The sequence below is a fragment of the Carcharodon carcharias genome, chromosome 16 (genome assembly GCF_017639515.1).
Source record: "Carcharodon carcharias isolate sCarCar2 chromosome 16, sCarCar2.pri, whole genome shotgun sequence".
NCBI lineage: Eukaryota > Metazoa > Chordata > Chondrichthyes > Lamniformes > Lamnidae > Carcharodon > Carcharodon carcharias.
The window spans coordinates 95661547-95688039 of NC_054482.1; the positions used below are offsets into that span (position 1 = coordinate 95661547).

Genomic DNA, 26493 nt, shown 5'->3' on the forward strand with positions numbered 1-26493 from the left:
TTCCTTGCCTAAGGCCACTTCTCCCTCTTCCCCAAGCAAGCCTTAACCTTGCAGCCATTGAAAAGCCACCCACATGTGGCTGATCTGGTAGGTAGAGACATTCCCATAAGCCCCCCAAAAGTGATGTGGTGCTGTCTGTGAAACCCAGCGCTGATGACTGCGAGTGCTGACCGAAGCAAGGTAGGCAAACAAGCCTTGAAGTCCCGAGCAAAGCGCAGCCTGTCAAGTGCACGCCTTATATATTGGTTCATACATGAAGCATGTTAGTTTCTTTGGGAACTGTCAATAAAGCCGAAATCAAACGAAAAGCAGCAATTTCATTGCTCAATTTTCCGAAAGGCTCTTAATTGGGTAAAATCTTAATAAGAGTTGTCATTATTCTGTGTTTCAGTATTTAAAATTCATCACCAAGTCCCTATTTACAAGTTAATTGAAAGGGGCACTTTGGGGAAATACAAACTGACAAAATTTCTCACAAACATTATCTAAATTTCCATCCTTCATTAAGTAAACACTGTCTGGAAAAGAAAGGCATCTAAGACACCCAACTTCTAAGACCAGAAACAAACTTGTAATTACAATATTCAAGGAAATAACAAAACTGCTTCATATTGCAATCTAGAGTTTATTAACAACAGAATATGTTCAATTACATTCCAAAGGCAGACATAAATTTGCAGTTCAACTGTGTGTTAACAGCAATAATTTTAAGAATAAAGTAAAAATAAGATTAGGCTACAAGACCTGTTCGCTATGATCTTGAAATGCAACCTTACATATTTTATTGCCAAAAGTTAGTTGATTTATTTTACTTTAAATCAATCCCATTAAAGCACAAGTATGCTAGATTTAGTATTTATGTTAACTTGCATGGTGAACAGCCAGGAAATCACAGTTAGGTGAAATGCCAATGTTTTGAAGGTTACTTGAAATGTTAACAGCTTTAGGCAAAGATTTAGTTATTTGTAAACTTTAAACATCCAGCATCTGGTAAAGTCCATTTTGCTTCAAAGCGACCATGTGTACCAGTGAATAACATTCAAATTAGCAGCTTGTGGGGTTACTTGGGTGTAATTTACAACTACATGAAGCAACGCTAAAAGCCTGACTAACAATACTCTCTAGTGATCATCCCCTTCAAAAAGTACCCAATAAAACAAAAACTATAAAGGCTGGAGAAATAATTAAATAATTCAGATTTTGAATCATTTTCATGTCAGAAATCAAAAGCATATTAGATCACCATGAAATATACCTCATGATGAGCTGATCACAACATCTTTGATTCTACACCTGGCATTATGGGTTGTAGGGCCTGCGCATCATACTTAAGTTTTGTTGTTACTTGCCAGGTTTCTTCCATCATTCATAATAAACTATGATTTACTTGCAAATTTTACTTTTGATTATTTTACAACAAAATGTTACCAAAATTATGTTGGTTTTCTTAATTAAATATTGGAACCACATTCATTAGTAACTATATTCTTTTACCTTTGTAGTAATTCTGTAAGTGACAAAAGTTTCAATTGCTGTGACATGATTTTCTGGGTCATCCACTGTGACAAAAATATCTTTGCTGTCAGGTTCATCTTCCAAAGTGTGCTGATTGATCATAGAAGATGGAGACGTTTGCATGGAGATACTGAATGAACTTGCATCGGTGAAACTAGCATCCTGTTGGAAGGCAGAAAAACAAGGACTGTTGAGATCAAAATAGAAATCCTGTTAGCATAAGTCATTATTGCATGAAGCCATGCATGGAAATTAAGTATAATTTGATCTTGTTAAGATCCTATTCTTTTGCACTCACTGAACAGGTGTATTAATTTGTATTGTTATATTTTGAATAAAAGCACAATCCAGGAGTTGTGTGTTGTGAAGTTTTGAATTGAATTTTACAAATTGAAATTGGCAAACAAGTACAAAATATGATCAAAATTCAAATATGAGAACTAACACAAAAGCAAAATACAGCGAATGCTGGAAATCTGAAGTAAAAACAGAAAATGCTGGAAATACTCAGCAAGCCAAGCAGCATGTAAGTTATCCTTTCAGATCAGTGGCCTTACTTCAGAACTGTTTTTATTCTCCACAGATGTTGCTTGACCTGAGTATTTCCAGCATTTTCTATTCAAATATGACAAGTCATTAAAAAAATTGAAGACCAATACTGGAGCTTTTTGTTACCAACTTAGAAATAAATTTTTTAGGCAACACTACCCAGTTTTCTAGTTCATCGAAGGTACAACCGGATTTCCCGTAGCTTCACTTTAATGAATTGCAGAAAGTTGGAGGGGAAATTCAATGTCAAATAGGGGGAAAACAGGGAAAATTCAATAGGAAAAGGGTGATCGAGTTGAGGAGGAGAAAAAAAAGGACAAAAGGTTTTTTTTTTAAATTTGACATTGTAAAATCTTACCTAAAAATTTAAAACCCAAAAGGAACAGTCTCCAGGTCAGCTAACCAAACAGTTAATTTCCAGTTCCAGAGGTTGATTGGCAGAAATTAGCAGTTATCACATCACTAAAAGGGTATTTGCACTACTGATTGCTAGCTAAATATTTGCATTGGGTTTAGTTCTCTCAATACAGCAGCTTCACAACAATCAAAGCATGCCAATGTGTTGACGTTTCGAGTCCTCATGACCCTTTGACAGAACTTGAGTTCGAGTCCAAGAAAGAGTTGAAATATAAGCTGGTTTAAGGTGTTGGGGGGGGGGGGGGGGGGGGGGGGGGGGGTAAAGAGAGAGAGACAGAGAGAAGTGGAGGGAGTTGGTGTGGTTGTAGGGACAAACAAGCAGTGATAGAAGCAGATCATCAAAAGATGTCACAAACAATAGAACAAAAGAACACATAGGTGTTAAAGTTGGTGATATTATCTAAACGAATGTGCTAATTAAGAATGGATGGTAGGGCACTCAAGGTATAGCTCTAGTGGGGGTGGGGAGGGCATAAAAGATTTTAAAATATTTAAAAATAATGGAAATAGGTGGGAAAAGAAAAATCTATATAATTTATTGGAAAAAAACAACCCCCTCCACTTCTCTCTCTCCGCCCCCCCCCCCCCCCCCCCCCCCCCCCCCCCCCCCCCCCCCCCCACCCCCGCCCCACACACACCTTAAACCAGCTTATATTTCAACTCTTTCTTGGAATCGAACTCAAGTTTTGTCGAAGGGTCATGAGGACTCGAAACGTCAACTCTTTTCTTCTCCGCCGATGCTGCCAGACCTGCAGGGTTTTTCCAGGTAATTCTGTTTTTGTTTTGGATTTCCAGCATCCGCAGTTTTTTTGTTTTTATCAAAGCATGCCAATGGTGAGGCAGATTGCAAAATGCCATTTTGGCAAAACTGAGTGCAGTGGCAAAACTCTGATTGCAACATATGGATACTTACATTTAACGGTAGATCTGTACCTCACCTGAAGTTGCTGCACTATTCACACAAACATTACAGACAGCACCATTCGACTCACCATTACTTTAACAAGAACTAATTAAGGAACACTAGCATGTATTTGCTGAAAGCAAATTGTTTTAACTAATCTGACCGAGCTTTCTCAGGCTCCCAAAGACAGGTCAAGCAACAGCCGGACATAGTCATACTCATGGAATCATACCTTACAGGTGATGTCCCAGACACTACCATCACCATTCCATGGTATGTCCTGTCCCACTCAAGGACAGACCCAGCAGAGGTGAGGGCACAATGGTATTGAGTTGGAAGGGAGTTGCCCTGGGAGTCTGCAACATCAACTCTGGATCCCATGAAATCTCATGGCATCAGGTCAAACATGGGCAAAAACCTCCAGCTAATTACCATGTACCACGCCTCTGAACTGATGAATCAGTATTCCTCCATGTTGAATACCACTTGGAAGAAGCACTGAGGGTGGCAAGGGCGCAGAGTTTAATGAGTGAGGGACTTCAACATCCATCACCAAGAGTGGCTCAGAAGCACTACTACTGACTGAGCTGACCAAAGTCCTAAAAGACTGCTACACTGGGTCTGCAGCAGGCGGTAAGGGAACCAAAGAGGGGGAAAAACCTATTTGACCTCATCCTCGCCAACCTACTGCCACAGATGCATCTGTCCATGACAGGGGAAGATGGTGATGTGGTGGTAATGTCACTGGACTAGTAATCCAGAGACCCAGGCCAATTGTCACAAAAAACCACCTGGTTCACTAATGGCCTTTAGGGAAGGAAATCCGTCATCCTTACCGGATCTGGCCTACACATGACTTCAGACCCACAGCAATGTGGTTAACTCTTAGCTGTCCTCTGAAATGACCTAGCAAGGTCAGTTCAAGGGCAATTACGGATGGGCAACAAAAGCTGGTTTTGATAGTGACGCCCACAGCTCACAAAATAATTTTAAAAAAAGTATTGGTAGGAGTGAGACAAGTACCATCTTCAGATTCAGGGTAGCCCCCATCTTGTTGTATGGCACTGCCACTGTGCTAAATGGGACAGATTTTGAACAGATCTAGCAACCATGAGGCACTGTAGGCCATCAACAGCAGCAGAATTGTACACAAGAACAATCTATAACCTCACAGCCCAGCATATCCCCCACTCTACACTGACCACCAAACTAAGGGATCAAACCTACTTCAATGAAGAGTGCAGGAAGGCATGCTGGGGCAGCACCAGGCTACAACACAGAACTACTTGCGTGCCAACAGCATAAGCGACAAGCAATAGACAGAGATAAGCAATTCCATAACCAACAAATCAGATCTAGGCTTTGCAGTCCTGCCTCATTCAGTCGTGAATGGACAATTAAACGAACTGGAGGTGAAGGCTCCACCAATACGCACCACCCTCAATGATAGGGGAGCCCAGCACATCAGTGCAAAAGATAAGGCATTTGCAGCAATATTCAGCCAGAAGTACCGAGGGGACAATCTATCTCGGCCTCCTCCGGAGGTCCTCAGCATCACAAATGCCAGTTTTCAGCCAATTCGTTTCACTCCATATGATATCAAGAAACAACTGAAGGCATTAGAGAATGCAAAGGCTACGGGCCTCGACAATATTCCAGCAATAGTAATAGACTTGTGCTCCAGAACGTGCCGTGCCCCTAGCCAAGCTGTTCCAGTGCAGCTACAACACCGGCATCTACTCGGCAATGTGGAAAATTGCCCAGGTATGTCTTGTACACAAAAAGCAAGACAAATTCAACCTGACCAATTACCACCCCATCAGTTTCCTCTCGATCAGTAAAGTAATGGAAGGGATCATCAACAGTGCTAAGCAGCAGCACTTACCTAGCAATAACCTGTACACGGATGCGCAGTTTGGTTTCTGCCAGGGCCACTAAACTCCCGACCTCAGTACAGCCGTGGTTCAAACATGGACAAAAGAGCTGAACTCCAGAGGTGAGATGAGAGTGACTGCCCTTGATATCAAGGCAGCATTTGATAGCGTGTGGCATCATGGAGCCCGAGCAAGACTGAACACAGCAAAGAGTTTTCCTCCTGATCTCCAATGATTGGAGTCATGCCTATTACGAAGGAAGATGGTTGTGGCTAGTGGAGGTCAATCATCTCAGTTCCAGGGCATCACTGCAGGAGCTCCTCAGGGTAGTGTCCTAGGCCCAGCACTATTTGCAACTCCTCAGATACTGAAGCAGTCCACGTCCAAATGCAGCAAGACCTGGGCAATATCCGGGTTTGGGCTGACAAGTGGCAAGTAAATTCAATGGTACACAGGTGCCAGGCAATGACCATCTCCAAGACAGAATCTAGCCATCGCCCCATGACATTCAATGGCATTAACATTATTGAATACCCCAATACCAACATCCTGGGGGTTACCATGGCCAGAAACTGAACTGGACTAACCATATAAATACTGTGGCCACAAGGGCAGGTCAAAGGCTTCAAATCCTGCAGCAAGTAACACACCTCCTGACTCCTCAAACCCTGTCCACCGTCGACAAGGCACAAGACAGGAGTGTGATGGTATACTCTCCAGTTGCCTGGATGAGTGCAGCTTCAACAACACTCAAGAAGATTGGCACCATCCAGGACAAAGCAGCCCACTTGATTGGCATCCCATCCACAAATATTCACTCCCTCCACCACCGACACACAGAGACAGCAGTGTACCCCATCTATAAAAGGAACTCACCAAGGCTCCTTCGGTAACATTTTCCAAGCCCATGACCGCTACCATCTAGAAGGACAAAGGCAGTAGATACACCATCACCTGGAAGGTCTCCTCCAAGCCACTTGCCATCCTGTCTTGGCAATATATCATCGTTTCTTGAATGTCACTGGGTCAAAATCCTGGAACTCCCTCCCTAACAGCACTGTGGGTGCACTGTGGACTGCAGCGGTCAAGAAGGCAGCTCACCAATACCTTCTCAAGGACAAATAGGGATGGGCAATAAATGCTGGCCTAGCCAGCGACACCTACATCGCATGAACGAATTTAAAAAATCTTGAGGTCATCCAAAACTTGCAGCAAGTCCCGTTCCCCTATTGTGCCTGTGGTCACTGACCTATGTTAGCTCCCAATTGAGCAAAATTTTGATAATAAAATTCTCATCTATGATTTTCAAATCCCTCCATAGTATTTAAATCCATCATTCAATATAATCCTTTGGAAGGGATCTGGATTGGCAACAGAATGGAAATACTGTAAAATCCTGATGAGTCGAATCCCAGAGGATCTGCTCACAAATTGGTGTTAAGCGGAGCTTTGTGATAACTGAGGAGGCCCTATTCCCACCTGAATGCATCTCTATGGAACCCGATATGCCTACAAACACAGGTTATGTCAAAACAACAGATTCAAATGCCAAATTAAAACACATTAAAGCAGTTCAATTTGTTCATACCTCACAATGGCCTGACCTTATAAAGGGCTAGAGTTTTGTATTGAAAAATGTCAGGATTTACCTCTGGAAAAACTCCTTAATTATTTTCAGCTAGGGCAAATGGACGGGCAATCATTGAAGTCTTCAGGGTAATTGGCTTCCTCGGTTGAAGAATGTACTACATCTACAATTACATCGTCTCTCAGGTCTGTCATGCAGCGTACAGCATTGTCCACCTCCATATAAGTTTCCAATATCCTTCTGCAGGCGAGCAAAAAGTGCCTTCATCAGGTTGGTTGGTCTCACCCTACTCCTCTTCGTTTTCGATGTATTGTGTGATCGTAATCTGATTGAACCCAATCTCTGATCGTCGCAGGTTTAGCCATACTCATAGACCTTACACGTCCTTTCAAGGCAGCTCTTGATATCATATGAACATACGAATTAGGAGGACTAGGCCACTTGGCCCCTCGGGCCTGCTCTGTGATTCAATGAGATCATGGCTGATGTGAACGCAACTTCAACCCCACATTCCTGCCAACCCATGATAACCTTTTACCCCCTTGTTAATCAAGAAACTATCCACCTCTCCCTTAAAAATATTCAAAGGCTCTGCTTCCACCGCCTTTCAAGGAACAGAGCTCCGAAGGCTCACGGCCCTCAGAAAAATTTCTCCTCATCTCCGTCCAACCCTATATCATTAAACAGTGACCCTTAGTGCTAGATTCTCCCACAAGAGGAAGCATCCTCTCCACATCCATTCTGTCAAGGCCCCTCAAGATCTTAAAGGTTTCAATCAAGCCACCTCTTACTCTTCTGAACTCCAGTGGATACAAGCCTAACCTGTCAAGCCTTTCCTCATAAGATGACCTGTCCTTCTTGGTATTAGTCTAGTAAACCTTCTCTGAACTGCTTGTAGCGCATTTATATCTTTCCTTAAGTAAGATGACTAATACTATTCACAGCACTCCAGATGTGGTCTTACAAGCACCCTGTACAACTGAAGCATATCCTCCCTATTTTTGTACTCAATTTCCCTCACAATAAAAGATAACATTCTATTAGCTTTCCTCATTAATTGTTGTACCTGCATACTAGCCTTTTGCGATTCACGCACTAAGGCACCCAGATCCCTCTGAATCTCAGAGCTCTGCAGTCTCTCACCATTTAGATAAGCTTTTTTATTCTTCCTGCCAAAATGGACAGTTTTACATTTGCCTTATAGTCCATTTGCCAGATCTTTGCCCACTCACTTAACCTATGTCCCTTTGTAGCATCATTATGTCTTCTTCAGAATTTACTTTCCTGCCTATCTTTGTGTCATCACCAAATTTAGCATCCATTCCTTCAGTCCCTTCATCCAAGTCTTATATATAAATTGTAAAAAGTTGAGGCCCCAGCACTGATCCCTGTGGCACACCAATCGTCACACCTACCAACCAGAAAAAGATCCATTTATGCTTACTCTCTGCTTCCTGTTAGCTAACCAATCTTCTATCCATGCCAAAATGTTACTCCCTATACCATGAGCTTTTATTTTCCACAATAACCTTTGATGTGGCACTTTATCAAATGCCTTCTGGAAATCTAAGTACAGTACATTCACCGGTTCCCCTTTATCCACAGCACGTGAGTCCTTCAAAGAACGTCAATAAATTGGTTAAACACGATTTCCCTTTTACAAAACCATGTTGACTCTGCCTGATTGCCTTGGGTTTTTCTAAGTACCTTGCTGTAACATCTTAAATAATAGCTTCTAACATTTTCCCTATGACAGATGTTAGGCTAACTGGCCTATAGCTTCCTGCTTTGTCTCCCTCCCTTTTTGAATAAAGGAGTTGCATTTGCTCTTTTCCAAACTAACGGAACCTTCCCCAAACCTAGGGAATTTTGGAAAATTAAACCCAATGCATCAAGTATCTCACTAGCTACTTCTTTCAACACCTTAGGGTGAAGTCCATCTGGACTGGGCATTTGTCAGTCCGCAGCCCCAACAACTGGCTCAATACTTCCCTGGTGATTGTAATTCTTCCATGTTCCTCTCTCCCTTCCATTTCCTGATTTACAGCTACTTCCGGGATGTTACTTGTGTTCTCTGTAGTGAAGACCGAAGCAAAATGCCTGTTTGATTCATCCACCATCTCCCAATTTTCCATTACCAATTCCCCAAACGCACTTTCTATAGGATCAGGGCTCACTTTAACTTTTTTCTTATTTAAATATCAATAGGAACTATTACTATCCATCTTTATATTACTAGCTAGCTTCAAATGATGGCTTTCCCAGAGTTCTATGATTTCGCGCTCGTATGTGGTCTCACTCCACTCAGGTTGATCGGCACGATTATATGAAATGCTTAGAAAAGTTTGGCTAATTCGGAGGTAACCTTGTCAAATTTTGCCTTATCATGGGTATTGTTCTATGGGATTTGCTATTCTGCTGGCAGGAATAGTCGATGACTTCGACATAACCAGAATTTCATGCCATCAGAGTTTGACTCATCACAGTTTCACTAAGTAGAAAACGCTCTTCCCCTTAATTTTGCAGTGCTGGGAAGGCAGCTAGAAAAGAAGTCCACAAGAACTTAAATATTTTCAGAAGTAGCCGGATCAAGAGAGATAAAATGTAGCTTCCATCTATTGAGCAGAAAATTGGGCGCCTCGGGTACTTAATATGCCATGAGCACGAAAGTAGAACATTTAACCCAAATTCTCCCTTGGCACTCCTCCTTGCACTGTTTCAAAGTGACATGAAAAACTCTGTACTTTTCCTTTTGCAACATGTATAAACCTGATGCATCTCCCAATATGCACAATTTAAGATCACAAGCAAAGTGTTTATTTATTATGCATTAATTATCATTTCCTTTTTCAAAATGAATTGATGCTGTCATGCTGAACAGATGTGAGTGTATTACAAATTGTTAAAAACTGTATTCCCTTTTAAAAATTCACACATTTTCACTTTTAAAATGACTGGCACAGATCACCTGACTTTTGGAACTGCAAGATGACCAAGCTTCAAGTTTCTATAAGCGGGTTATAATGACAACAGCATTGTGAAATATCACATCTGACATTGTCAGAATTCACTCCAAAACAGCAAAGACAAGCAAGCCTCAGACATTCTGTCTCCAGGATTGCCAGGTAACAAAAAGGAGCTACGAAATAAGGAAGTGTTAAGGATTCCTATCTGCCTGTAATGTAAGTTGATGTTTTTGGGCATGGGAGATGGAAGCTACTTCGCTAACACTAACAGATTACTGATTGCTTCCCTCGTGTATCAATGGCCAGTTGTCAGATGACTGAAAAACTGTTTCATTTCAGAAGGCCTTTTCATTATAAGTCCTATTTGCTTGCAGACAACACAGCACTGTAGAAAGCCTATTAACCAAGCCATAATGCTTAAAGTTTGAGGCCTCCTCGAAACCTGTTTCCAAAAGACCTGAAACTTGCTGGAAAAGTAAACTTGTTCTCTGGTTACAAGCATCAAGGCTGCCTTTCTCACATCTCTTATTTCTAAGAAAACACCAAGAAACCCTGTCTTCAGCTATCTGGATTAACCTGTATTTTAACTCCTGAGTGAAAGAACCCCTCTCACTGGACTTTGATATTCATGTGAACTATTATTCTGTTTGGTTTTAATATTTGTAAAAACACAACTCCTTTCTCTTACTGTACCTTCTTGTGCATGTGTTTGTGTAGTAATAACAAACGTTATATGGGATAGTGTGCCTGGTTTAAAAGTCCGAGAAAGCCAGCTGCAAATGACTTTAAGAAAAAACTGATTACACATGAACATAGGGAACACACTTCTGCCTGATCAAAATTAAACCATTCTGATTATCACAGGTTAGAAGAATTAGGGGGTTCAGTTCGTCTCTCTCCTTTGTCTGTAACAATACTTTCAATCTAAGTGAAAAGGCCCACACTATAGTTCCTTTCCATGTCTCCAAAACTCACTCAAGAAGATTCTAAGACCACCACTGTTGGAGCAGTGGGTAAACATATTTAGCACTAATTATGAATCCAAGTCTGTGCTAAGTTAGTCAAAATCAATGTCTCTGCCACAAGACAGGCAATGGCATGGGGAAAAAAGCCTGAGTTGCCACTCTCAGTACCTTAAAAACAATAGTCCAAGATATGCAAATTAAAACATGTACACACCAAATCCAATTTTTCATGAAATAAAACAATTTCAATATTTCATGGAAGTTACATTTTTTGTACATTAGATTACTGCATATTCGCCAATTTTCTGCCATCTTAAAATATTGAAAGGGGTGGGGGGAAGAGACAGAAAAGAAGGTACATTTTAGGAATATAGGACCAACAGCATTTTTCATCCATTAAAATGAGAAGTCCCAAAGACTGCACTACCTCCACACCTAATGGACATTCCTGGCTCACAAAGCCTCATGCCAGGAGTGTCCATTTATAAAATTTAATCCCCTTTTGAAACATCAGGACCTTCATTCACTACAGTCAGAAAACCATTTGAGTAACACAAATTCCTACCTGGTAATGGCATGCTGACAGTTGATAAATTGGCTGAGCTTGATGAGCTACCATTATCAGTGAGCTTGAAACAGGGTAAGGCTGTTCCGAAAGGGTAACAGTAAATAGTACTTTAAAAGCCTGGGTTGCAATTTTCTCCCCCAAACAGTTGTTCAATGGGACAACTTTTCACTGGAAAAGTTGTCCCATTGAGCAACTGTTTGAGAAAAAATTCACACCCAGGTCTTCTGCCCTTGCAAATTCTGTCTCTGGAGGAGCAGCAAGATCGGGAGAGACAGGGTCTGTGGTTGGAGGAACAGCTTCTCAGAAATTCTGGCTCTCTAATGTACAGGGGCAACTTTTCTTTCATTGGTTGCCCCCATGATTGATTTTCCCAGGGCTTTTTGGGGGTTTGAGGGCAAATTCATCTACCGTCCTGAGTATTTTGAACCCCAATGGCCAACAGAATTAAATTAAATCTTATGGCAATTTTCAAACATAAAACCCTGCTGGAAATCAAACTGTACGTAGGAGTTTTTTGTGTGTCCATGACAACGGTTGGATGGATGAGAGCGTAGTAAAGTTGTGGGTCAACACTGTGTGCAATAGGTGTCCTGGTGGCCTGCACAAAGGTTACAGCTTATTAATGTGGAACATGCCCAGATCCCACAGAACCAGTAAGAGGAAGAGCACTGGCAAAGAAATAACACCACATCGCACGTTATACCAGGTCCATATTTCAACCTTTGGATGCGTGCATCAATAAGCCATTCAAAGCTTGGAAATGTGCACTTTTTTTCTATAGTTAAAAGTGGCGAACACCCACAGCCGTGGTTCACGGTTCATTCTCTACAAATAACTCGACCCCCATTTTTGAAAGGACTTTTGGAGGCTTCAAAGGTCAACTTGTAAACCGTAATCTATGGTACCTAAATTTCATACATCTTACAACAAGGGCGAATACAGTATCAACATCTTACATTTTTTGACATGCTCATTTTATTTTAAGCAAAGAATTGTTACAATCTCAAAAGTAAATACAGTATAACATTAAAAATTAAAGAAAATACTTATTTCCTGAAAGTTTTTTATTCTGCAATTTTTTTTTTGGTGGGGATCTGAAGTCATCAACCTCCACACTTTGAGTCATGGAATTATAGTGTTTCATTATCTTTTGATGGAATGAGTTGGCACAAAATTCAGAATCTCTCTCTCTCTCTCTGGGAATTTTCAGCTCTAGAACATGTTTACTTACATCCTCTGCAGTTCTGTTTCTTTCAAAGAAGAAACAATTTCTGCATCAGTCATCTCTCTGCAGATGTCAAGGTCATCATCCATTGAAACTGAAAGACTGAGTGCTGCCTCACTCAAGCTTATGGGAATCCTTTAATCAACCTACTCAACTTGTGCCTACTGTTTCACCACACACTTTTGTGTGCAAGGTTATGTCTTGTTTTCCAGCAGCACAGGAATCGATTGGTGCTTTGAAGCTTTCCACTCAGTTCTTTGACAAGCTCATTAGCTTTAACTTTCAAAAAGCAGGAATTTGAGTTCTTTAGTGATTAGCAGCGCATTATCAGCCATCTTACTTTCGTGCTTCTGTTTCCTAGCCCGGTTCTCAATTCTTTCTCAGTCCTTCAAGATGTCCACTTTGCTTTTAGAATTCTGAAACACCAAGATTCAGTAATGCCACAATTCTGTGTGACTCAAGTCACAACACTTTTTTGAGAATGATGTGAGAATTTGACCTCCATTCCTGCCAAGCAATAATAATGCACAAATGGATACCAGGTAAAACTAGGTCTTAGCCACAATGATGACCAAACTCAATGAGATTGAGAGATGAAACCCTCAGGTTCTGAAGTGGAAAACATTGTTAAGATGGGATTTCTGTGTATCAGTTACATAAAATCAGGATTTGCAATAAATATAACTACAAAACACAAGCATCTCACAATTGGAAGGATATAGGGTAAAAAAGACACAGAGTTGGTTGTGCTAAAATGAGGGCTACAACTGAGTTCCAAATAACTTAATGATCCCTGCGGTGGAGCCATTAACCCAACTAACCAAATTTACCCAAATGGCTCCCAAATGAAGAAATTACCAATAAGATTCCCCTTTTTGTAACTTTTACTTTAACACAGATAGAACCTATGCAAATTAAATATAAATTAGTAAACACATTACACTTAAAAAGATAAATTTCACTTTAAATATCCGATACAAAGATATGTCTTACACAACCATAAGCACTGTGTCATTCTCCCACAGACATATGGCACCAAGGGTAGCTCCTAAGTTCCCTAACATGGCCTCTGGTATGCTAGATCTCTCATTTTCCCACTTAATCGATTCTATTTTTAAGTCGCAGTCACCAGCAGCAGTATTCCATCCAAGGTCCCCAGAGGTGGTCATCACCTAAATGGCACATTCCAGCAGAACCTCCTTGGCTACATTCATAAGTCTTGATGACAACTCCCCCAAAGCCTTTTTTAGCTGACTCCTTTAATAAACTTCATCAAAAGGTCTGGGCAGCTCTGGGAAAACTGAAGCATAGCAGTGGAATTGTCCAATCCATAAACCCAGCACGAACCCTGTCTTGAGCTTCCTGTCGCTTTTAACAGTATTACACACACAGCTCTTTGTAAATTTACCTTGTCTGTTCTTCCCCTGCTGCAGCTTCTTTGTCTCTGGTCACAAGTTGTCTGTATCCTAAGTTCCTTCCTCTTGGTACAGCTTCCAGGCCAAGTGTTGCCAGGTGACATGGTCCAGTATTGCTTATTACCCAGGAAAATTACAATTGATCACTTTATAATTGATGTAAACTCTGAGCTCTTTTCAAACATTCTTAAAAATAATTACAGATTCCACAGCTATTTTAAAGAAATTACAAATGTTCCTTATTGTACTCCTTCTAGGTAAAAGGTCATCACAATAACTATAACTGTAGTTCAACTCAATTCAAACAGTTGAGGATCAAGCACTGCTCTCCACACTCATTGGGGTGGATGGGGAAAAATAGCTGGGGTGGCTCATTATACAGTGACTCTAACCAATATCAAGGTGGAAGAGATGGGTTTTTAACAAAAGTCTTAAAGGAGGAAAGGGAGGTGGAGTGATGAAGGGTTTAAGGAAGAAATTAGTGAGTGTGGGGCCCAGACAAGTGAAGGGGCAGATGCCACTGGTGGGGTGAAGGGGCTTACCAAAGGCCAGTCAGAGCAACAGGCAGTTTTGGGGAGAGACAGTGATTTGGACAGTTGGAGGAGTTTGCAGAAGTAAAGGAGTGAGACTATGAAGCTGTTTAAAATAACACTCCTGAAAAAATGAGTTCCTAAATCTACCTTAATAGGGCTCAAAAGAATTAATAGTAAATTACTGTAGCAGGCATACAATGTGTAGCTGAAGACTTTACAGTCTTATCTAAAACAACAGATGATTGACAAATCATTTATTCATCCTTTTGACTCACGTCTGGATTACAGGCTTAACACACAAAGACTCAATTTCAGCGCAGAGAGATAACTGTCCCAACAGCTCAAGAGAATTGCATGGAATTTGATTAAGAATCATTAGCAGGAATGAAAAATAATTGGCATGTCAGAACTTGGGTTAGGGAAAATAAAAAAAAAAGCACATCACACAATGTCAGGGAAGTGGATTGAAATCTTTTTAAATAGAATGAGTTGGTGGTTCAAATAGTTTTGAAATGATTTGATCCACATTTGCTTTCCATTTTGTAAAAGCAGCTTTACTTTCCCCCCAGTAAAGAATGAAGAGGAAACATACAGAGAAAGACAGCATGCTCCCGGCAGTGCTTTGTGGCCTCAGAATTCATGAAACTGGCATTATATTATGGCCACCTCACGAAAACTAGAATCTCTTAGCAAACAGTGATTCACGTAATAAGGAAAGAATCTTGAGGCCTGATTCCATGAAGTGGCAAAGAAATGGTAGCAAAACCTGCTGCCATTTTCTGCTGTGTGCTCTAGAGAGTTGTGTAAAATTTTATTTCAATGTGAGCAAAATTGTACGAACAACAAATTAACCTACATTTAAAGTTGGCAGTCCAAAGAGCAAACCGTCAGCTTCACCCAATTTGCGCAGCGATGGCCATATTACAATCCAGTAATTAAATGCTGATATACTAAAGTTTCAGAGGTAATGGTAAATTGTAACAGTACTGCTGAAATCTTTGAGTACAATAAGAAAAAAACATTCCTTTGAAGAGTTGGAATATGCTCTTTGAACTTTTGGACAACTAGTTTTCACTTCATATGACTATGCATAAACATAAAACAGTTCCTTTCCTCATTCTAAATTGATTTATTTTCGTAAACAATTGAATTTTGGAAGAGAACAGAGCACCTTGAGGGAAACACACTAAAGTGGGGAAGGGAACAGAAATAGGATCGGGGTCCTATGGCTTATCTTTACGGCAAATGAGCGAAATGTAGGGGAGGAATGCTTGGAGAATAAAAAGGGTGAGGTGAATGATAGTAAAACAACTCAGATTGAAGGTGAAGTAGATAGTTGAAAAGGAAAAATGTTAGGGTAGTAAATATAGCAAAGGAGTGGAAGGGGTAGTGGGAAAATGAATAGGTAGAGGGTATAGTGGGAGTAAGGTGTCTGTTATTGTTGTGGGTCTTAGATGAAGACCTACGTCAGGACTGATATGATACTGCTGGAGGCAAGGCTGTGGTGAACTTTACCTTTTATTGAACATTCTACTATGTACAATACAAGGTGTAAACATGAGGCTTCGCATAGAACTCTCTCTCGGCACATTCCGTTGTCATGTGATCTTACACTTCTGATGTAGACTTTCTATTCATATATTTAACAGTAACCCATTAACATCCTCCCCTGCTCCCCAACCACCTCCATCCCCACTGCCCCCACCCCCAAATCTCTGACCCATTGATGGTAGTCTTCTTATAAATACAAGTGCACTCAGATTCTTCTCACTGCTCCATTTAGTGTCTCTACAAGATACGATCACGGATGTAGTGTTCTCCCCCCCAAAACTTGGCCCTTGCGATTCTGGTTATGAATCTACACTGATTCCCCCGGCTGGAGTTCTGGTAAATCATGTACTCTATGGCATTAATTATAGTTTCCGGTTTGATTTACATGATACGCATACTCCTTCTCCCTTATTCTCTCTATATCTGCTGCTTTGAAGACATGGCATGAACGGAAGAACAGGAAGATAAGCCCGTAGCAGTCTTCCCATGAGAAGTTCAGATGAAGTCAAACCATTCTGGAGTGGTGTGGAACGGCAACTTAACAATGGCAAGTTTATATTGCCATTTTTCTTCAACAGAGTCTTTACCGTTCTTACTCCTCTTTCATCCTCTCCTTTAGCTTGTAGGTATCTGGGTGAACTACTCATATGGACAAATCCAGAGGCTTCTGTGAACTGCTTCAAACATTCATTTGCAAACCGTGGGCTATTGTCTGAAATGAACAAATCTGGAATGCCATGTGCAGTCAAAATGTATTTTACTAATTTAGCGACAGTTTCCAAGGTGGGGCCATAAGGGCGCTTAACCTCAGTCCATCTAGAGTAATAGTCAACAACAATGAGGAATGCCTTCCTCTGACCTTGAAAAGATCCATTCTCACAGTCTGGATGGAAATGAGGACATCATCAGTCTTTCCCTTTGCTCCTGGTGAAGGATTGCACAGGTGATGCAGCTTGAAATAATTTCCTCTCATGACTTTGAGATTCCTGGCTGAACAGCATGTGGCATTCTAGCACTTTGTACTGCCTAAATGCCTCTGGTGTATTTTCTGAAGGATTTTGAATCTAAGGGCTCTAGGTATGACCAGTCTCTCATCGTAAATCAGCAAGCCATCCACAAGCTCGAAGTGCTGCTTCAGATGAGATTATTTGGAACATATTCTGGTTATTCACTGATGCAGTATTCCCGAATTTAGCACATTCTTCAACTGCTTTTTGTGCTTTTCGAATTTGATTCTGCCTCTGTATTGTTGCTGGTAGAAATCTTGTGATCAATGAGGTATAGGACTCCACATTGTCAACAAAATTTATGTCTTCTGGTTCAGGCTCTTCAACTACATAACCTTGTCAAGCTCCCTGTGTAGGCACTGCAGTGCCAACAGTGGCAGGACAGTGTAACTTCAGTGTGGCAAAGGAACTTAAAAAAGGAATTTTAAAAATAAGAACAAAATGTCTGACTTTGAAATAAAGAATGAAATATATCTACATGCTTTGGTTCTATTATTCCTGACTTCTAGACCTGTTTCACTTCGAGACTATATCTGATTCTGACTCTCAATGCCACAAGAGATTAATTGATTACACAGAAATTGTTTTCTGTGTTAAAATTTGTGTTTTCCTTTTCATAACAGGTTTGTAATGCTTTAAAGTAAAGGGCACTTCAATTTCTTTGAATAACTAACACTAATGTCTGTTATTCACTCTTTTTACTAATAATGGTGGTGTGACAAATTACCCAGTACTGATTGCCATGCTCTTTCTCTGCCATGGTCTAACTTTGGTGAAAGGAAAATGTTGCTCCTATTTCTCTATACGTTGTCTACTCTTTCTTGTATAAAAGACTGCATCATCCATCTCTTCAAAGCTTCAACTATTCACTCCTCTTGATAGCTTGTTATAGCTTCTCACTTCCCTTCACCATCTCTGTTGATTGAAATGTAAATATGAAGTTGAATATGATAGTGGAAGGGGAAATTTGGGAGGTTTGGCTTGAGGACACAGTTGCCACTATGGTTAGATTATTTGTGGAATGTTGTTTTATTCATTCAAGGGATGTGGGCATCTCTCATTAGGCCAATATTTATCGCCCATCCCTAACTGCTCTTGGGAAGGTGGTGGTGAGCTGCCTTCTTGAATTGCTGCAGTCCATGTGGTGTAGTTACACCCACAGTGCTATTAGGGTGGGAGTTCCAGGATTTTGACCAAGCAACAGTGAAGGAACGGCAAGATATTTCCAAGTCTGGATGGTGAGTGGCTTAGAGGGAAACTTCCATGTGTTGGCATTCCCATGTGTCTGCTGCATTTGTCCTTCTGGATGGCAGAGGTCCGGGGTTCGGAAGGTGTTCCTGCAGTGCATCTTGTAAATGGTACACATTGCTGCCACTGTGTCGGCGGTGGAGGGAGTGAATGTTTGTGGATGTGGTGCCAATCAAGCAGGCTGCTTTGTCCTGGATGGTGTCAAGCTTCTTGAGTGCTGTTGGAGCTGCACTCATCCAGACAAGTGGAGAGTATTCCATCACATTCCTGACTTGTGCCTTGTAGATGGTGGACAGGCTTTGGAGGTAAGTTGCTCACCTTAGGGTTCTAAGCCTCTGAGCTTTAACCACATAATCTCCCACTTCATTTGCCCCACCCAGTTAAACAGCCTTTCTTCCCCAGCTCAAATTTTTTTTATTGTGTTCAATCAAAATTTTAAAAATATTTTTGATACACCTATGATTTTTCTTCCAGATTGTTTGTCGCAGCATTCAGAAGATACAGCCGTGAAGACTCTTCTATACGATTAGCTGGGAGATATGAAACAATAGCAAAATGTGGCCTTGGAAAGATTATTAACAAAAGCGGTTGCAGTGGGGGTAAAAAAATGGCAGGGGGGAGGTGAAGGATTAAGAAGCTAGAAGTTCCAGAGAAATTGGTGGTGGTGAGTACAGAAGAAGTTAGTGAGTGAAATTTGAACAGTTTAGAGAAAGAAAGAAAATGGAAAGCCTCAGGTGATTTAAAGGACTGTGGACTTTTACGAAAACATAATTTTTATTTTTTTTGTGCTAATAGTTTTAAGGGTTATGGAGGAAAGAACAGGGTTGGAAACCCAGAGTAGAGTGAATGGCGTCCTTCTGTGCTGTACTTTCTTTAAAATAAACACCCAGAACTTAACAGAAGAATACAACTTCAGATGAAATTACTGTATTCAAAAAAACACCAGAGTGGAAAATAAAATTAAAAGAAACAGTAACGTTAGAAACAATACTTGAAAGAGACTGCAGCATTGTACTTCAAAAAAATATGCACTGATGGAGTTAAAAAGCAGAACTATATCTAAAACGAGAAACAATAGGAGCACCACCAAAAAAATACGAACATCAGAAGTTGAATGAGATAAACAAAGAAACTGCTGAGCGCTAGAATTCATATCTGTGCCAGCACTGCACATTCCACTCCAGCTTAGGCTCGGCTTTGTAAATTTTGTAGCAAGTGAGAGGATGATCAGAAGCAAGCGGAGTCCAATTGTTGAGGTTCTTTTGAAAGCTTCAAGCAGGATTGAGGTAGAAACTAGAATTACATGCAGGGGGGATGTGGTGTATGGCTCTGTCTACTCAAAGTAGAAAATCAATATACATTTTCTTAAAGAAAAAAAATCAGCTGGATAAAAACTTAAATTATTTATACAGTACAGACTAAACAGCCAGAAACAACTGGAGCAGAGACTTAATGGACCAATTATCATAAATGTTGCAGTGAGGCCAAGAGATGGCTGGCAGATTCAGATGGAGGAATGTTTCCCTTGCCTAGCTGTTATCTTCATACAGCTGATTCGTGTCCTCTGTGTATCAGCTTGGCTCACATGAATCAGAAGGTCACAGGTTCAAGCCCTACTCCAGAATTTGAACAGTTCATTTAGACTGACACTTTAGTGCAATACTGGGAGAGTGCTGCATTATTGGTATTGGCTGGATGAGATGTGAACCCAAAGCTTAGCTACCTGCTCAAGTTCGATTTCTAAGGCATTATATGAGGAACAGGTGCTCTCACTGCAAATATGAACATTTAAAACTCAAACGATCTTACTTTAACAAAATAATGGTTGATTGTTTCATTGCTGTTTTTGGAATCTTGCTGTGCACAAACTGGCTCATATTTGCCCTAAATAACTACAGTAATGACAGGACAGTAACTTTAAAACTAATTCAGTGGCTGTGAGGTGTTTTGATATGTCCAGAGCATACAAAGGATACAATATAAATGTAAGTTACTTACTGTGGGTCTAATATAAAAAATATCTTCCACTAGGCCAGAATCTACAACACTGAAGAATCCTAACGCCATCCAGGACAAAGTAACCTGCTTAATTGGCACCCTATCCACCACCTTAAACATTCATTTCCTTCACACATAGTAACAGCAGTGGGTACATCTGCAAAATGCACTGCAACAACTTCTCATACAGTCCCTTCCAACTTGCGACCTCTACCCCCTAGATATACAAGGGCAGTGGACATATGGGAACACCATCACCTACAAGCTCTCCTCCAAGCCACTCACCATCCCGACTTGTAACTATATCACCTATCTCCTTCACTATCTCTGGGTTCAAAACCTGGAACTACCTCTCTACCAACACATGGACTGCAGCAGTTCAAGAAGGTGGCTCACCACCACCTTCTCAAGAGCAATTTGGGATAAGCAGTAAGTGTTGGCCTTTTCCAGCGATGGTCACATTCCACAAATAAATTAAAAAATGGATCTTGCAATCTTATTGAGGTCAGCATCTTAAATAATACTGCTGTATTTCTATGGCCAGGTACACAAAGATTATAATCTGGTCAAAACAACAGTTCATTGTATTTTTTTTAAAAACCACCTGTTATTCAAATAAATATTCAAAGGTTAACCACAGACCTATTTAAATATTCTTATAATTCAAAAATACTATCAGCAAAGTTCATGCATGAGGCTGGTTTCACTACTTAATTGTTCTTTGACTGTTCTTTTATATCACTAATATTTCAAAAAAGATGCCTAATGTGTTGCAACAGAATTTAGAGCAAATTAATTGCAACATATACTAATTCAATTTGTGATAATACATGTTACTATTTTGCACAGTTGATTGTTGTAAAACATTTCAAAATTTAACATTCCAGTATTTTCTTTTTAATTTCAAGACCATTTACTTCTTGATATAATAGTTAGGAGGATAAAAAAATAAAGTCATAATGACTTTAAAATAATGACAAACCACATTTTGCAGATGAATTACTTAGGTTTGTCTATAGCCCACCGGCTACACCTCTTATTGAAACAGACCTTCATATCATCAGAGGGAATAGGAGATATAAAAACTTATTCAAACTTACAAGGTTTTTTTGACGTAGTCTTAAAAGCAGAAAACATAAAAATAAGTGCAGAAGTCAGTAAGAGTGCCAATATCTCAACAACATTTTGGATTATAGTAATCAAAAGATAAATTTCCTTTCAAACACATGACACTTTACACCAAAAACAGTTGGCTATATGAATTCTTTCAAATCTGGTAAAGCAATTTTAGCTTTTGAAACAGTCAGAGGCAAGACCATGTCATAAACGCATCCTTATTGCAGCAAACTGAAGGACTGAAAACATCAACATCAAGTGTTGATAAAGCACTTGGTTAACAGGCCATGTTGTCAAATAATCTCACCTACAATCAACTACACCAAAATATAATAATTTAACATTTCCTGAAAAACTTCAGTTCCAATCTACAGAACTGAAAGCGCAGAGGTTCCTAAAAACTAATCGTTAAGTATCGAGTCCATACCTTTCTCTTGTAAGTGACTGAGACCAAACAAGACCACTCACAAGCTTCTGATCCTCTCCAGCTCTAAGACCACCCACTTCCACCTCTGTAACATTGCCTGTGTCTGCCTCTGCCTCACTTCATCCATTGCTGAAACTGTTATTCATGTCTTTGTTACCTAAAGACTTGACCAATCTAATGCTCTCCTGGCCAACCCATCACCTTCCTCCAAATTTGAGCTCATCCAAAACTCTGCTGCCCATATGCTAACTCGCACCAAGTACTCTTTGTTTTTCAACTCCTGTGCTCACTGACCTAAACTGCCTACAAGTTCGGCAACAATTCAATTTAAAATTCTCATTGCTGTTTTCAAATCCCTCTATGACCATGTCCTCCCATCTCTAACCTGCTCCAGCCCTATAACTCTCCATAATCTCTAAGGTCCTTCATTTCTGGCTTCTTGCACAACTCAATTTTCATTGCTCTACCACTGGTGATCATGCCTTCAGCTTGCATGGGCCCCAAGCTCTGGAATTCCCTCCTGAATCACTACCTCTCATTCTCTAAGACATTCTTTAATGCCTATCTTTCTGAACAAGCTGAAAATTCTCTGGTAGCTCAGTGTCACAACAGTAGACTGCAGCGACCAACAACCTACAGGCATTCTGAACTTTTTTTTTAAAAGACCTGTGTTTTTAAAAGAAATACAAGTAAAAACTGATCAAAAGGTGGCTGATAATGTAAAGTGGCCATTTTATGGAAAAATCCTATATGGATTATATTGACAGACATGGAATGTTGCACCTGAAGAGGTGTGAATGCCTACTTCAAACAGAGACACTTGAAAGTAAGATATGGAAAATGCAAAAGATTAGGCTTTTAATCTCCTGTGTTTGTGGAGACAAAAGGGGCTAATTCCCGTATCTCAGCAGTCGTTGAAAAAATACATCTTCTGTTGACTTATATCTCAGAATGTGTAAAATTATTTGAGACGGGACAAAAACAGACTCTAGGCGCAAAACATGACTATTTCCCCTCCCAGGAATACATAAAAAAATTGGGTTAAAAAGCTGGCCACAGACCAGTGTTTGAGAGTGACAGAAACAAGAGGAAACACCAGTCACCTCTGCAAAGACAAGCAGGCGATTTTTCTCTCTTTCACTGGGGGCCAAGTATGTTCCAGCAAAGACCACATATAAAAAGAAACAAGACAAAAATCAGCTCTATCAAAATAACCTAACTTAACGGCCACAACGTACCACCACCACCACCACGGGGCTCAGGAAAGACCGAGGCTTCAGTGCTGCAGAATATTTGCCAGATTTTTTTCTACGCCTCATGGACAAGCCAAGGATGGATTTGTATATTTTTAAACTCGTAATTTCTCCTTTCTGATCAGAGTGTGCATGTCTTTTCTATTTTTCCTTGGGTTTTAGTAACTAATAAGCTTACTCTTTCTTTGACTCAAGAAAGCCTGGTTAAATTGGGTCCTCATAAAAAGTAAATACATTTGGACTGGGAAAAGGTATCCACAGGGAAAGGATTTTTAAACTAACCTTGTTGCGACCAATCAAGTGGGCTAAACAAAGAGGGGAGCCAGCTCATTCCTCATCCAGGATCACAACAAAATTGGGAATCTCATCCAGAATTTAACAAATTGGGGATCTCATCCAGGACCAGTCACAACATTCAGTGTCATATTTCCTCTTGTGAAGCACCTTGGGAAGATTTACTATGTTAAAAGCACTATATAAATGCAAGTTATGATGATTCTGTAATTGACAAAGTACAGATTTTGGTTTAAACAGACTAGAGTTAATAATAAAAACAAAAAAAACTGCGGATGCTGGAAATCCAAAATAAAAACAAGAACAGAATTACCTGGAAAAACTCAGCAGGTCTGGCAGCATCGGCGGAGAAAAGAGTTGACGTTTCGAGTCCTCATGACCCTTCGACAGAACTTGAGTTCGAGTCCAAGAAAAACTTTTTCTTGGACTCGAACTCAAGTTCTGTCGAAGGGTCATGAGGACTCGAAACGTCAACTCTTTTCTTCTCCGCCGATGCTGCCAGACCTGCTGAGTTTTTCCAGGTAATTCTGTTTTTGCTAGAGTTAATAATCTTTGATGCATTTACAATACAGCTACTCTTTTTTGACAACAGTAGCTACAGTATCACCTTCAGCCAGGAACCACCTCATTTATACTGCATGGCTCAAACCACAATTCTTCCAAGCAGTATGCCTATTCCACTGATTAAAATCTAATATCTAATGTGCACAGGTAGGATCATGCTCGCTAAATATTTATGGATTAAAAAAGGTAAATTATGGTAGATTGTTTCCTCTAGTCATTAACAGGGGGGAGTGTATAAATTTGAAATATTCACAAACAGGGAGTTTAGGGTTTTTTTTAAACAGACAAAATAAAATTCCTTCACAGGCTATAATGAAGCAGACTTAATAAATGATTTAAGAGTGAGACAGTTAAAAATTAAAAATATTTAATGGCATGCTAAACTGTGCAGAAAAATAGTGGCATGGACTGATTGTTTCAGAACCGAAATAGACTTCTTGGACAATCTATGAAATCAGTGCCAGGTAGTTTTACAACGATCCACTCAAACACTTATTAAATCCACATTTAAATATGACGCAGCACTGGAATTATACCACACACAAGTGTGGAGCTACCTCCTCCAAAATCATTTTTGGTAGAGTTGGGTTTCGCCTCGATTCCAGAGTGAAGTCTGAATCGCAGCTAAGCGAAAGTTTTAAATTTCAATAGAAACATATCCTTTGCATACAACATGTCAGGTACCTGATCTCAATTTAAGAAAACATTTGTAAATACTTTCAAAAATTATTGCTGCAAAGTGAAAAGTTCTGTACGGCAAACTTGTTTTTAAGGCATGAAAATTACTCCAAATGTGACCTGACTTGCCTAAATTGTTTCCAACATGGACTATGAGATTAGGTGACTGGATTATTTTCTACATGCCCTGGTAATCCCATAATAAAAACTCTACTTATCTCGTTAAAAGGAATACTGTAAGATTTGTATAAGCAAATCAAGGCAGTGTAAACTTCATCGGGGAGGAGGGCTTCGTCCCTCCCCCTTTTTTACAAAAAACATTTCCCAAGAACGAAAACAGTTTCTTTTAAAAAAAGAGTTGGGGGGGGGGGGGGGGGGGGGGGGGGCAGCCAGTCTGGACCTGAATCTACCAGAAATGCTGGCGTCCAGGGTAATGTTTTGTGCCGACACCAAATCTCTCCCCGCGGCTGAGAAAACTCCCGACCTTTGATCTTCACCAGGTACACCGTTTAAAAAGAAAAGGTGAAGGGGCTGAAAACCAAACTGTGCTAAACTTGGCGAATTGTCCCTCCCTCCCCCAACCCCTCTCCCCTCCACCTTTTTCTTTCGCAACGGACACAACGAGATAACGAAACAATTAAGAACCCCAAGTCCGCCCTGGGGAGACAGCTTTGCTTCAGTGGAGAGCCGAGAGTGTGAAACAAACTCTCTCTCTCTCTGCTTCAAAAAGGCTGCAGTAAACTCCCGGGAGAGCTTCCACACTCATGTTACAACAGGTTTCCCTGCCCTATGCAGCAGACAGGGTCCTGTCGTCCCGTCCCCAGACAGCAGGTTGTGGTGTGTGTGTGTGTGTGTGGGGGGGGGGGTGGGGGGGTCTCCTTACAGCGCCCACACAGAACCGGGACCGCTGACCTGGGAGGAGCCCCGGCCCCGACAACTTACGGCTGGCCAGCGGGCAGGCGGGCGGACTGACTGACCTTACTGAACACCTCCAAGTCATCGTCCTCATCGTCATCCTCGAAACCCAGCACGTCCTTAGAGAGCGGGTGCGGGGCGGCCGCTTTACAGCTTTTGCTGCCGGCAGAGCCAGCCGCTTCCATCTTCCTTCCTTTCCTCCGTCCGTCCGGCTGCCGCTGATGTGTCGGAATCGGCAACGGCTCCGCCCCGCCCCCCTCCCCTCCGCGCGTGCGTGCGTGCGTGCGTGCGTCAACCGACCTCAGGGCTGCCCAGTGCGCAGGAGCGGAAATGGGCGCGCTGAAACGGGAAACAACTCCAAACGGGGCGCGCGGATAGCGAGCACGTCCACTCTGGGTTGGAGAAGAGGGGAAAGAGGTGATATAGGAGAAAGAGGTGGGGGGGAAGAGGAGGAGGAGGAGGTGCTGGGGGGAGAAGAGAAGGGAGAGGGAACAGAAGGTGGTGGGGGAGAAGGGGAGGAGGTGGGGAGAGGAGGAGGAGGTGGGGGAGAGGAGGAGGAAGAGGTGGGGAGAAGGAGGAGGAAGTGGTGGGGAGAAGAAGGAGGTGGTGGGCGAGAAGGGGGGGAGAAGGGGAGGAGGAGGGGGGGAGAAGGGGAGGAGGAGGTGGTGGGGGAGGAGGAGGTGGTGGGGGAGAAGGGGGGAGGAGGAGGTGGTGGGGGAGGAGGAGGTGGTGGGGGAGAAGGGGGGAGGAGGAGGTGGTGGGGGAGAAGGGGGGAGGAGGAGGTGGTGGGGGAGGAGGAGGTGGTGGGGGAGAAGGAGGAGGTGTTGAGGGGGGAAGGGTGGAAGGAGGTGGTGGGGGAGAAGGGGAGGAGGAGGAGGTGGTGGGGAGGAGGAGGAGGAGGTGGTGGGGAGGAGAAGGAGGTG

At 41.4% G+C, this 26493-nt stretch overlaps 1 protein-coding gene across 3 annotated transcripts in view; it reads right to left on the bottom strand.

Moving 5' to 3' along the window:
- snx7 (sorting nexin 7) overlaps positions 1-25830 on the bottom strand; it is an 80580-nt gene extending 54750 nt beyond the window's left edge. For 2 of the 3 annotated variants that reach the window (XM_041207789.1, XM_041207787.1), the window contains exons 1-3: positions 25633-25830; positions 13980-14102; positions 1495-1677 (exon numbers count right to left, since the gene is read on the bottom strand). In XM_041207789.1, coding sequence (XP_041063723.1) covers positions 1495-1677; positions 13980-14102; positions 25633-25755 — 429 coding nt within the window. In that variant the 5' untranslated portion in view covers positions 25756-25830. The remainder of the gene's footprint in view (positions 1-1494; positions 1678-13979; positions 14103-25632) is intronic. The other variant, XM_041207788.1, reaches the window with a different exon arrangement.
- Between the last annotated feature and the right edge of the window lie 663 nt (positions 25831-26493).